This window comes from Heloderma suspectum, chromosome 3 (assembly GCF_057233095.1).
Source record: "Heloderma suspectum isolate Gila_16-S chromosome 3, 16-S_ref, whole genome shotgun sequence".
In the NCBI taxonomy this organism is placed as follows: Eukaryota; Metazoa; Chordata; class Lepidosauria; order Squamata; family Helodermatidae; genus Heloderma; species Heloderma suspectum.
The window spans coordinates 220,087,482-220,100,769 of NC_139460.1; the positions used below are offsets into that span (position 1 = coordinate 220,087,482).

At 44.0% G+C, this 13,288-nt stretch overlaps 1 protein-coding gene across 3 annotated transcripts in view; it reads left to right on the plus strand.

Moving 5' to 3' along the window:
- The window catches only part of PCDH15 (protocadherin related 15), a 1,185,684-nt gene that overhangs the window by 1,049,846 nt on the left and 122,550 nt on the right, over positions 1-13,288 (plus strand). For all 3 annotated transcript variants that reach the window (XM_084845696.1, XM_084845694.1, XM_084845693.1), the window contains one exon: positions 7,820-7,929. In XM_084845696.1, coding sequence (XP_084701822.1) covers positions 7,820-7,929 — 110 coding nt within the window. The remainder of the gene's footprint in view (positions 1-7,819; positions 7,930-13,288) is intronic.

The window sequence follows — 13,288 nt, forward strand, 5'->3', positions numbered from 1 at the left end:
ATACTGAACTCAAAAGCAGCTTCCTAATTGATATTGATTTCTCAATCCATACAATTCTGCATTGTCAGAATGGGAGTTACAGGGATGTCACTAAAAAAAGAAAGTGCTAAAAGCAGGTTAGGCTCAAAAGATGGTTTTTAAACAACCCCCCCCCCCCAAGATTCTGCATTTTTCAAACACTTAATTTTAGAAGGGAGGATATGGAAGGAGTCTAGCCTACAGGTCCTGAAAACAGCAAGCTAGAATTTGCTCCTTCATAAAAAGAAACTCTTTCAAATGCCCTTTGCTTACAGTGATGCAAATAACGTACTGACATTCTGACTTTAATTTCAGTGTTAACGTTGTTATATATACAGCCAAATCTACAAATCACCTCAACCGGTTAAATTACAATTAAACTGGCAGTCCAAATCCAGTACTTCACTATAGTTACAAGATCAGATTTAAGATTCCTGAAACTGGAACATGGATGATCAGTCACAAATAAAGTCTATGGTTCTGCATTTCCAAATAGCATATTATGTAATCATCGGTAACGAAAGCCCTCTTCAGGCATCCTAAAAGCATGTAGGATCTACATGCAAGGAGGGGGAACAGGGATGAGAGCCGCCAGCTCTCACCCCCCCCCCATTGCCATTTTCATTGCCCTCTGTGTGTAGGGGAAAACTGTTTGCGGCAAAGAGCCTCCTCTCTTTTGTGATTTAGAACTTCATCTCTACTCCCCATGCCTTGCATGCAGACCTTACACCAGAGGTGGGCAACCTTTTGGCCTTGCAGGCCATATGCGGCGGCCGGTTGGGGGATGCATACATGCGTGCATATTTGTGCGCATGTGCACGCACGCGCTCACACACATAAACTCTTCCTCCCACCCACCACATATCAGTGGACAGCGATGGGATTGCTGGAGGGCTGGAGAGGCTTTAACCTCCCTCCCACCGACCCCCACCCCCAGTAATTTGGACCAAAATCACTGTTTCCCCACTGCTGTTATCAGGGCATCCTGATGCAGCTGTTTCCCCCGCGCCCCCAGTCGCTAATGGTGATGGATAAACAGCAAGCCAAGCGATGGACAGGATAAAGTCCCCCCCATCCCCAGTGTCCCCAACTGAGACAGCTATTTCCCCACTGCTATTAGCAGCAGAGAAGCCGCAATCTTGGCAGCACCAGGATTGCTGAGGTGGGAGAGCTTTTTCCACCAGCACCACCCCAGGGACCATGATCGGAATTCCTGTTTACCCATCACCATTAGTGGTGGAAAAACATCTATACCAGCTGCATCAGGATCTCTGAAGAGCAGAGGCTAAAGCCTGTTCCTCCACCCTACTGACCCCGATTGGGATCACTGTCCCAGCACTGCTGACAGCATGTCGGTACAGGGGCCTGTTCCCTGCAGCCCAGCTGATCAGCGCACCTTTTAAACAATCAAAGCAGGAGAAAGCCAAACTGACCGATTTGCCCATCCCTAGCTATGTCCTTAATCTCCTGCCTATGGGCTTCCCAGCAGGCATCTGGTTGTCCATTGTGGGGGAAAAGGTGCTGGACTGGATAGGCCTTTGGTCTGATGCAGCAGGGGCCTTCTTGCAGGGGAGCAAGGCCATGCTGCTGGTCCAGCCCTTTATGGTGCATCCCCCATTGTCCCTTGTCACCCACATTTTCAGTGTGGCACCTGCAAAGGTGTATTTTGGTGTGAGCAGATGCTGTTCTGTATATTTGCAGACATCCACAGCAATAGGTAGATGGCAAGAGAGTGGGGCCACTTGGGGATGTGACATTGGGGACAGGGTCATTGGTATAGTCCCCCCTCCCTTGATATCTGTGATTGCCCTGCATATGTGTAGAAAGGGCTACAGAGAATGTGAAATACATTTCATGAGTTTTTGAAGTAATTTCATTCTTTCCTGGTGTTGGGAACCAGGCTGAAAGAGATTTAGCACCTCGCTGCCCATGCCCAGTGGTAGGAGAGGGATTCATTGCTAACTATCTGGGTGTACTGTCAATCACACAGCGGGCAACTGAGGTCAAAGTGGTAGTTTGCAGGGAGGTAAGCTGTGGCCAGAGGAATTAGAGCTAATTCTCACTTTCTGTTCTGTACTCGGTGTACATACATAACTAAGTACAAAATACATGGATTTCCTGTGAAGTGTGAAGGACACATACATGCAGAATTAAGTGTGTGTGTCTCTTTTGAAACACGTCATCTTTCCCAGAAACTGTTTCTGAGGTTTTTTAAGAGACCTAATTACAGATCTACACACAAACGTCTTTCACATGGCACGCCTGTATTTTGTCCTCAGATATGTGAACTTCACTATAAAAAGTAAAATGAGAAGAATTGGCCCTAACCAGGGACATCGTTATAGAAGGGCCAACTGGGCACAGGCCCTGGATCTTTTGAGCTGTGCCATGGATCTTTTGAGCTGTGCCATGGATCTTTTGAGCTGTCCTAATTGCCATTTTTTTTTTTTTTTACATTTTCCCATTGAGTTGCATTGGAAAACAAAAATGGCCATAACCTTTTTTAGTTTGTATGATACATACATGAAATGTGGAGGTTTGGTAGCCCCTATGGAGCTGATTGTATATGCCAAATTTCAGGCAGTTAGGTCCAGTGGGTTTTGTGCTAGTCACAGGTAAAGTTTGCTATTTTCAAGAAACTCTGTCAAAGCAAAGAGCTATAATTTTTTTGTGCTTCCACATACATGGATGGAATTTTGGGACCTGGCAGCCCCCATAGAGCTGACTGAGCCTGCCAAATTTCAGACAGTTAGGCCTAGTGACTTTTGTGCTAGCCACAAGTAAATTTTGCTTTTTCCAAGAAAATCTGTCAAAGCAAAGAGCTAAAATTTCTTTGTGCTTCCACATAAATTCCTGGAAATTAGGGACCTAGCAGGCCCTATGGAGCTGACTGAACCTACCTAATTTCAGTTAGGTCCAGTGGCTTTTGCACTAGCCATGCATAAAGTTTCCTTTTCTCAAAGTCTAAAAAAAAGTAAAAACTGTCAAGTCACCCAGGGGAGTAGAGATCCTAATCAGAAAGTGTTTAAGGTGTCCATTAGGAGGTCACTATCTCTGGTGTAGGGTTTTTGTTTGTTTGTTTGTTTGTTTTTTGAGGTGCAAAAAACCTCTCTCCCCCTTCTTTTATTTTCTGCTCTTGCATGCCCACTGTTGGGAGTTTGCCTGCAATGAAATTTTGAAGAGTGAGAAGGAAGGGAAGAACGAGCTCCATGTGAAATACTGGTATTTTACATAGCACCTGATTTTACTGCCCCAAAGTGGAACCTTTGGCTTCTGAAGAAGTTTAGTAGCTTCAGTACAGCAAAGGATCCAATCGGCCTCCACAAACCTCTTTCTCCCCCTCCACTTTAATTTCTCCTAAATAGCTGTAGAACTCAAATTATTCCAAAAGGAGGGTTAGGACTATGTGGCATGATCAAAGAACTGCTAAGGCTTTTAAATAGGTTCTGCAGTTTTAAAAAAGCTAGAAAAAGCCCTCCACCACCTCACCTCGTAAAATTAATTTAAGTACATGCAATCCTTACAAACCCTGCACAGCCTCCTGAATTCCTCTGAAGTACTACCTCTCTGAAAGGAGCCACTTGGCTTAGGGGATCTCTAACCCCCTGCCGCCCTGCATTTGCTATCACCATTCTTCTTTTCTTCTTCCTTCCCTTATCTTGTTCTTTCATTCTTTCTCTTCTTTATTCCACCCAGAGCATATCTTGGGGAATTCTTAAAGAGAATTCTCTTCAGCAGGCACAAGAAGTTCTGAACGGTATTTGACTTTATACAAACAGACAAGAGGGCTGGTTTTTCTCCTTCTCCTCACTCAAGCCTTTGAGAAAAGTGGGTTCACATGGTTGCAGAGAAACAAATCTGAGGCTGTTTTGTTTGTCATTTGCCACTATCCAGAAATAGGAAGGGCTGAAGCTCAATGGTAGAGCACATGCTTGGCATGCAGAAGGTCGCAGGTTCAATCCCCAGCATCTCCAGATAGGGCTTCAAAAGAATCCTGCCTGAAACTTTGGAGAGCTGCTGCTGCCAATCAGCGTCAACAATTCTAGATGGACCCAGGGTCTGACTCAGTATAAGGCAGCTTCCTATGTTCCTATGAACAGAAAGAAAGCTTTAATTTGTTTTTAAAAAGGAGTCTTTGGTTTGTTTTTTAAGTGGAGGAGAGATAAATATTGCTAATATATGCAATCCTATGTATGCCTACTGAGAAGCCCCATTATGTTTAATGAGGCTTACACTCAGAAAAGTGTGCATAGGATTCCAGCACAAGTTACTTTTGCAGGGAGGTTTGTACCTTGATGTTCTTCATGTTTACTCAGAAATAAGTCCTGAGTTGTGAGCATGGTACTGCAAGCTTATTACAGTGCTTACCCAATTCCATCTAATGAATCGACTACCCTTTCAGCTCAGTCCTATGCATGTTTTGTCATTTGTGGGTTTGGTTTTTTTTTGCATGAACTCTAGCTTCAGTGGTGAGGGAAAGGCGCTTAGTACATGCTCAGAGTTTCTCCATAACTTAGCCCTAGTTTTGAAAACAGACTCATTGGCTGAATCCTGGTGAAGTCTTGGCACAAATGAAGTTACGGGGAGGAAGATACAATGAGAGCTTATGCATAACAAGGAGGTGGTAGAGAGGAGTTGCAGGATGAGGAGGGATGGTTGCATGGAGGGGAATAGAATTGGTAGGGGGAGAATGTAAATGCTCAGTGGTGAAAGAAAAACATTCTGCACATGCTCAGAGGCACTCTCTATTTAAGAACATAAGAAGAGCTGTGCTGCATCAGACCAAGGTCCATCTAGTACAGCATTCTGTTCACACAATGGCCAACCAGATGCCCATAGGAAACCCACAAGCAGGACATGAGTGCAATAGCACCTTCCCACCCATGTTTCCCTGCTGCTGACACTGGTGAAACGTAATTAAATTCTAGTAATTCTAAATTAGAATGCATGTATATCCTTCAGAAACTTTGCAGGTTTCTTGCCTGGGGGACAACTGTAATGACCTGTGCATTTTCATACAAATTTACCCAAAAACTATTGGGGAAGGGGTGACTGGAAAGGAAAGCAAATCACTCCCTGCCCCAAATTGGAGAACTCCCCTTCCACATGAACTGCTGCACCTATCCTTCTGAAACTTTGCTGGTTTCTTACTTAGGGACAACTGTAGGCTGTCTGTAATTTTCAAAACAATGGTCCACAAGAAACATAGGGAGATAAGCATGTCCTCTTTGGAGACCTCAAAATGTCAAGGCCACCCTTGCACAAAAAACCTTGTGGCTAGCATTCTGAAATTTGGCAGACATGATCTCCTCTGATGGAGCAATGAATCCTGAAATTTTTATCCAATTCTTCCAAGGAATTGAAATGTTATTGGCAGTTCCCTTTAAAAGAAAATCAAAATATAAACCCTGAACCTCTTTTTCTGACATTGGGCAGGTGTAATCCCTTTCTAGGGGGCTACTATGCCTGAAATTATCATCCAGTTCTGATCAAGAGAAAAAAGTTACAGTTTTTTTCTAATTTCCTACAGTAGTCAACAGGAAGCATAAAGACTCATTTTTCCAAACATTGACTCAGGTTTGGTACTGAGCTGAAGTGGTCCGACTACAAATTGGCCTGAGCAGAAGCAGGATGTTTTCCAAAATTCTGCGTTGGGGTCTGAGTTGAAGTGAGGTGGGGGGTCAGTGCACGCTTCTTTTGTATGTATGTAATCTATACACACATGCAAGCACACACACATACACACACACATACACATGTTAGATATGCACTTAGATATAGATATATGCAAATTTGTGTTATGGGCCTATGTCCCGGATCTTTTAAGAACCTAGCAACGCCCCTGGCCCTAACACATGTCATGCGGGAGCCATGGAATAATCCTTGCATGTTTGCCATGGACATTTACAGAATGATCAAGACTGAGATTTGACCTGTCTCACAACAATTCATATAAGCCTCAGGGCCTGCAATGTTCTGCAAAATGGTGGGAAAAAGCAAGGTGAGTTCAGCATTTCTGTATCTGTTCAGGTTGATCCAACTGACTAAGGACTGTCTGTGTTCAGAAGTTCAAGAAATAGCACATTATGATCAAGCACACTTATTTATGACTACTTCTTGACAGCAGAAACTTTATCTCAAATGCTTCTAGGAGCAGTTGTCAGCAGGCTTCTGTAGTAGATGGGCATTTGTATTCAGGAAAGGCAAAAGCTAGCAACTAGTTTTTTGTTTTTTTTTCCCTGGCACAATGTTGTGCTAGATTGGATTGTTTCTTTGATCAGTTAGGTTCAGATTCTTTTTTGTGCAGAACTCTTATTATTCCAGAGGATAGAATTCATGTTAGACTTGATGGAAGCACTAGATTGGTGATACTGTTGCCATCCAAAAACTCTCCACTACAAGGCTGGTGAATTTATCTAGCTGTGAGATATTTAAATCCCTTTGACATGCAGTCAGGTGAACCCAAGTGGGAAAAGATTCAAATGTTTACAGCTTCACTTGGAGCCCTGCCCAAGCAGCACAGCAGCAAATTTAGGCAACAGTGATTGATTGATTGATTGATTGATTGACTGATTGATTGCATTTATATCCCATCCTATATCATTAAGATCTCAGGGAGGCATACAGATAAAATCAGTTTAAACAGTATAAAACAATAAATAATTTAAACCACTAAAAACATATTAAACCATTAAACAAGGTAATACCAATTAAAATCTAAAACAATAAAACAGTTAGAACAGTGTGCTACTTTAGGGAATGCATTTAGCCCTCAAAGGCTTTGGTTAAAAGCCATGTTTTTACTTGGATGAAATGAAACCACTGTCAGAAATGAAACCAATGTCTGCGCCAATTGGGCCTCCAAGGGGAGGGCATTCCACAACCAGGTGCCACAGCAGAGAAGGCCCTCTCCCATGTCCCACCGTAGTGTATGTCTCGCACTGGTCACGCCACTGATGTGGATCCAGGGTCTGCCTTCTGCAAGAGGAAGGGACCTTCCATGAGAGGAAGGCCCTGCTCATGGAATGCCCCTCCAGCCAATTTTTGGGAATCCCCCCTCCCCCATATTCCACAACAAACTCCATTCATCACGGTCCCCTGACTCTGTGTAGCATTTTCAGCATGCTGCTGTGGGAAGAAGGGACTGGGGAAGACCACTACCATCAGTGCAGTTGATCCAGTGTAAATCTCGATCCAACACCTAACATTTGAATCAAGCCAATGTTGTTGCTTTCTTTTGCATGCTTAATTTTTCCTTGAGCCTTTCTATGCGAGGCATTTATTGTGCATTCGTGATTCCTCACTCACAGTAGTTTTTGGGTGCTTCACACAATGTTGTCATCCTCCAGAGCCTCTCCTGTTCTTTGCAATCATTTCTGCTGCTTTTTAAAAAATCAAGGATAGTCTGGTGTTATCTGGAAATGGCGGAATGAACCCCTCATGTAGCTGCACAATTCCGCTATATCACACCACCACCTAATGTTTGTGTAATGGAACATATAGATAGGCAAAGAAAGAAAAACCCTGGGGGAAAAACGTGTGTAAAGTATCTGATCTTAATCCCACAAAGAATCCGGAAGCAGAAGCCTTAGTAACGTGGCAAGTTAAAAGCCTCGTGTAGAAAACCCCCTTATTTCCTGCTAGCCAAGCACTGGAATTAAGTGACCCTAGGTGCACATAACTTCCAGTTTCTTCTTTAGTCTCACAGAGAAGAAGAAAATCTTGTATATATCATGATAATCAGCAGAGTAATGAGAACGTGACTGTAAGAAAGAACAATCTCTTTTGTCCAATTCTGCAGGCCCCCTCCTGTGAGTGAAGTTGCACCCAAAGGAACTCAAGTTGTTGTTGTAACTGCTGCTGCCTTGAATCAGACTATTATCTATTCCATTGTTTCAGGAAATGAAGATGGTAAGTAATACTGTCTCAAGTGGTCCTCTATGATAAAATGTACTTTTAAAGAAACACTCCTCAAAGAAATGAAATGAATTTGAAACCCCCATTTGCAAAGGACTGAACCTCTAGTGTGATTTCTTTGCACTACTAATCTCACTGTATTTTCTGCTTGCACTGAGGATTAAAAAACAAAACAAAACTTCCCCAGGGAAACCTGGGAACTATGGGATGTCTCATAGAAGGAAGTCTCACAGAGGATCCTCACACCCTCACCAAACTACAGTTCCCAGGAGTCTTTGAGGGAAACCATCAGAGTTAAACTGGTATAAAACTAATATAAGTGTGCTGTGTCAGTATGTCCCTGGTGTCTGCATATTCAGCACTATTTTTGACTGCACCGTTTTCAAGATAAATAACAGGAACAAAGCAAAAGCTTCTTGCAGTTATAGCAGCGAAACAGTATGAGCCAAATTGCCTTGTGGCCGGAAGGTTGTTTTTGCCCCTTTAAAATGAAATCCCAGATTTTGTGCTTCTTAAGGCCACCCGAGACCTTAGAGATCCATGACCTGTTCTCCCATTTCTTTACATTTCTTTTAAAAGCAGCTGTGGGGGACCTCAAATTGGATCAAGATTGCAATGATGGGAGAAGGAGGCATTAACCCTTCTCCTGTGCAGTTTTTTTCAGTCAGTCTTCTCCCTTTTACTGTAAGGAAAACAATGTGAATCCATATTTTTTACTTAATGGGGCCCGATAGCAGCTGGGGGAGCAATTTACATCGCAAAGATGGTACAATTGAAAGGATTCATTCCTCCCTCCCCACACGACCCGAAGCACCATGCAGCTGCTCTTCAAAGGTATTTTAAAAGCAGGGCGATCTGATCTCAGAACTCCAACATCTCATCTAGTTTGACCCTTTAAAAAAGGTGTCAATTGCCTACTGGAATATTTGCCTTAATAGAGAACTGCAAGACATAAAAATGTAAGCAGTGCCCATTCTGCTATAGAGCTATTTTATAGTCAGGGTTATTGCTTAGAGTTTCCCTTGATGGTCGTTATTACCAGTTCTTGAACTACTAGAGAGTCTTTGCCATAACCAAACCTAGGCATAATCTACACACAGCAGTTATACCATTATCATAACTATTGGTGCCCATTGGTGTCATGTGTATCATAGAATCATAGAATAGTAGGGTTGGAAGGGGCCTACAAGGCCATCGAGTCCAACCCCCTGCTCAAGGCAGGAATCCAAGTCAGAGCATCCCTGACAAATGGCTGTCCATCCTCGTCTTGAAGGCCTCCAGTGTGGGAGAGCCCACCACCTCCCCAGGTAATTGGTTCCATTGTCGTATTGCTCTTACAGTCAGGAAGTTTTTCCTGATGTTCAGCCGGAATCTAGCTTCCTGTAACTTGAGCCCATTATTCCGTGTCCTGCACTCTGGGATGATCAAGAAGAGATCCTGGCCTTCTTCTCTGTGACAACCTTTCAAGTACTTGAAGAGCACTATCATATCTCCCCTCAGTCTTCTCTTCTCAAGGCTAAACATGCCCAGTTCTTTCAGTCTCTCCTCATAGGGCTTTGTTTCCAGTCCCCTGATCATCTTTGTTGCCCTCCTCTGAACCCTCTCCAGTTTGTCTGCATCCTTCTTAAAGTGTGGTGCCCAGAACTGGACACAGTACTCCAGATGAGGCCTAACCAGTGCTGAGTAGAGGGGAACTAGTACTTCCCGGGATTTGGAAGTGATGCTTCTATGAATGCAGCCCAAAATAGCATTTGACTTTTTTGTAGCCACATCTCATTGTTGGCTCATATTCAGCTTGTGATCGACAACAGTTCCAAGATCCTTCTCGCTTGTAGTGTGGTTGAGCCACGTATCCCCCATCTTGTAACTGTGCATTTGGTTTCTTTTTCCTAGGTGCAGAACTTGGCATTTATCCCTATTAAATGTCATTCTGTTGTTTTCTGCCCAGTGCTCCCATCTATCAAGATCACTTTGAATTTTGTTTCTGTCTTCCAAGGTATTAGCTATCCCGCCCAATTTGGTGTCATCTGCAAATCTGATCTGCATTCCCTGCACCTCCTCCTCCAAGTCATTAATAAAAGTGTTGAAGAGCACTGGGCCCAGGACTGAGCCCTGCGGTACCCCACTCATTACCTCTCCCCAGTTTGAGAAGGTCCCATTGATAAGCACTCTTTGAGTCCGATTCTGTAGCCAACTGTGGATCCACCGGATTGTTGTTTCATCTAGCCCACTTTGAGCTAGTTTGCTCCTCAGGATATCATGGGGCACTTTGTCGAAAGCTTTGCTGAAGTCGAGGTATATGATGTCTACAGCATTCCCACGGTCTACAAGGGAGGTTACTTGATCAAAAAATGAGATCAGATTTGTCTGGCAGGACTTGTTTTTGACAAATCCATGTTGGCTTCGAGTAATCATGGCATTGTTGTGAAGGTGCTTCCAGATGGATTGCTTTATGATCTGCTCCAGAATTTTCCCAGGGATTGATGTCAGACTGACTGGTCTGTAGTTCCCAGGTTCCTCCTTTTTACCCTTTTTGAAGATAGGGACAACATTAGCCCTCCTCCAGTCATCTGGCACTTCCCCCGTCCTCCATGATTTCTCAAAGAGAATAGACAGCGGTTCTGAGAGTTCTTCTGCCAGTTCCTTTATGACTCTAGGATGCAGTTCATCTGGCCCTGGAGATTTGAACTCATTCAAAGTAATGAGGTGTTCCTTGACCATATGCCTGTCGATCTCAAGCTGCAATCCTGCCCCTTCAGCCTGTACTTCGCCTTTGCCAGGGGGGTCATAGACCCTCTTTTGGGAGAAGACTGAGCCAAAGTAGGAATTGAGCACCTCTGCCTTTTCTTTGGCATCTGTTATCGTTTTGCCATCCTTATTTAATAGCTGAACCACCATTTCTTTCCTCTGCCTTTTACTATGCACGTAGCTGAAGAAAGCCTTTTTGTTGTTTTTAACATCCCTTGCTAACCTCAGCTCATTCTCAGCTTTAGCCTTCCTGACGCCATCCCTGCAATTCTGTGCTATCTGCCTGTACTCTTCCTTTGTTACTTGGCCTTCTTTCCACCTCCTATATGTGTCCTTTTTTGTTTTCAGGTCATCCCTAAGCTTTTTGTGAAGCCACATTGGCTTCTTCTGTTGTCTTCCACCTTTTCTTCTTGTTGGAATTGCTTGTGATTGTGCCTTGAGAATTTCCTTTTTTAAAAGCTCCCACCCATCTTGGACTCCTTTTCTCGCTAGCATCGCTTGCCATGGGACCTTACTGATCATTGTTCTGAGTTTATGAAAATCAGCTTTCCTAAAATCCAGGGTACGCGTTTGACTACACTCGGCTTTTGCTTCCCTTAGAACCAAGAACTCAAGTACAACATGGTCGCTTTCCCCCAGAGTTCCTGTAACTGCTACTTTATCCACTAAGTCATCTCTGTTGCTTAGGATCAAGTCAAGGATAGCTGATCCTCTAGTTCCTTCCTCTACTTTCTGTAGGAGGAAGTTATCTGACACACAAGTCAGGAATTTCCTGGAGGGGCCATGTTTTGCAGAATTTGTCTCCCAACAAATATCGGGGAAATTGAAGTCCCCCATTACTACTACATCATGCTTCCTTAAAACATTGGCTATTTGCTTTTCAAAAGTTTCATCCTTGTCTTCTCCTTGATTGGGTGGCCGGTAGTAGACTCCGACCACCAGGTTCCTTTTATTCTTTGCTCCATTTATTTCAACCCAGATGCTCTCGATGGGGCTACCAAGCTCCTCCTCCTGTATTTCTGTGCAGAGATATGTATTTTTCACATACAGTGCAACCCCACCTCCCTTTCTATTCCTCCTGTTCTTTTTGAACAAGTTATATCCTTCAATTGCTGTATTCCAGTCATGAGAGTCATCCCACCAAGTCTCAGTTATACCTATCAGGTCATAATTTCCCTCTTGTATTAAGAGTTCAAGTTCGTTCTGTTTGTTTCCCATACTCTGGGCATTAGTATATAGACATCGAAGACCATGTGCTTCATAATCTGGCTTTCTTCCTACATGTGTCTGAAGACTATTATTGGGCGCTATCAGAGCTGTTCTCTCCATTGCAGTGCATGCGCCTATGTCCATTGTTACCCCCAACATTACATCTCCCTTCCCCGTAGTATTCAGTTTAAAGCCCTCCTGATGAAGTTCTTAATGCTGTGGCCAAACACATTCTTCCCATCCTTTGTGAGGTGCAACCCATCCCTAGCCAACAGCCCATCTTCCAGGAAGTATAGCCCATGGTCCCAGAATCCAAATCTCTCTCGTCGGCACCACCTTCGTAGCCAGTCATTCACCCGGAGTATTTTTCGTTCCCTTTCTATCCCTCTTCTAACTACTGGAAGGAATGATGAGAAAACTATCTGGGCCCCAAAGTTCTTGAGTTTCCTTCCCAAAGCTTCGAAGTCTGACGTGATCTCTTCGTAGCTCCGCTTGGCGGTATCATTTGTTCCCACATGGATGAGAAGAAAGGGATACCTGTCAGTGGGCTTTATGAGTGCAGGCAACCTTTCAGTCACGTCTCTAATCTGTCCTCCCGGGAGACAACATACCTGGCGAGTCCATGGGTCTTCGTGACATACTTGGGTCTCGACCCCACGCAGCAAGGAGTCTCCCACTACTACCACTCTTCTCTTCTTCTTCTTGTAGGCCTGGGTTTCATCGCCTCTGTTTGACTGACCTTTAGCCTCTTGCTCACTCTCATGCAGGTTCCCCTGTGATTCTTCCTCTGCAGGCTGTCCTCCAGTCTCATCTGCAAGTACCTGGAATCGGTTCCACAGCTCCACTGCTTCCACTGGTGCAGAGTGGCATCTAGTTCTTCTTCTCCTAACTGTCACCCTTTTCCAAGGAGTATCCTCTATTCCATTTTTCTTCACCTCAGCATTTCCCACTGCCGCATCTTGCTGTTGCTCTTCAAGCTTCTGGTCTGCCCTTTGCTGCTGTAGTTCCCCCATTCTGTCCAAGAACTCTTCATGTTCTCTTATTCCCCAGCGGGTTGACAGTTGCCTCTCCAGTCCACTTTTTCCTCCAGCAGCGTGATCAACTTGCACTTGTTGCAGGTGTAGGCCATGTTGTTCTCAGGCAAGAAAACAAACATTGCACACACCTTGCCGGTCACCACCACTGGAGAGTCTTGTCCTTCCATAGCCTCTTTTCCCTTTTTGTGTCTAGCTTTGTGATTGTTCTAGACTAGCCTGTGCCTGCTCCTCTACTCAGTAGAGGTTAAAAGCAGAGTCCCACTGGTGTGAAAGTGTGTGTTACAAGACAAATATCAATAGTTATGACAACAGTATGATAACAATTTAACTGCTATGTGTAGATTCAGCCGTAGAAAGTG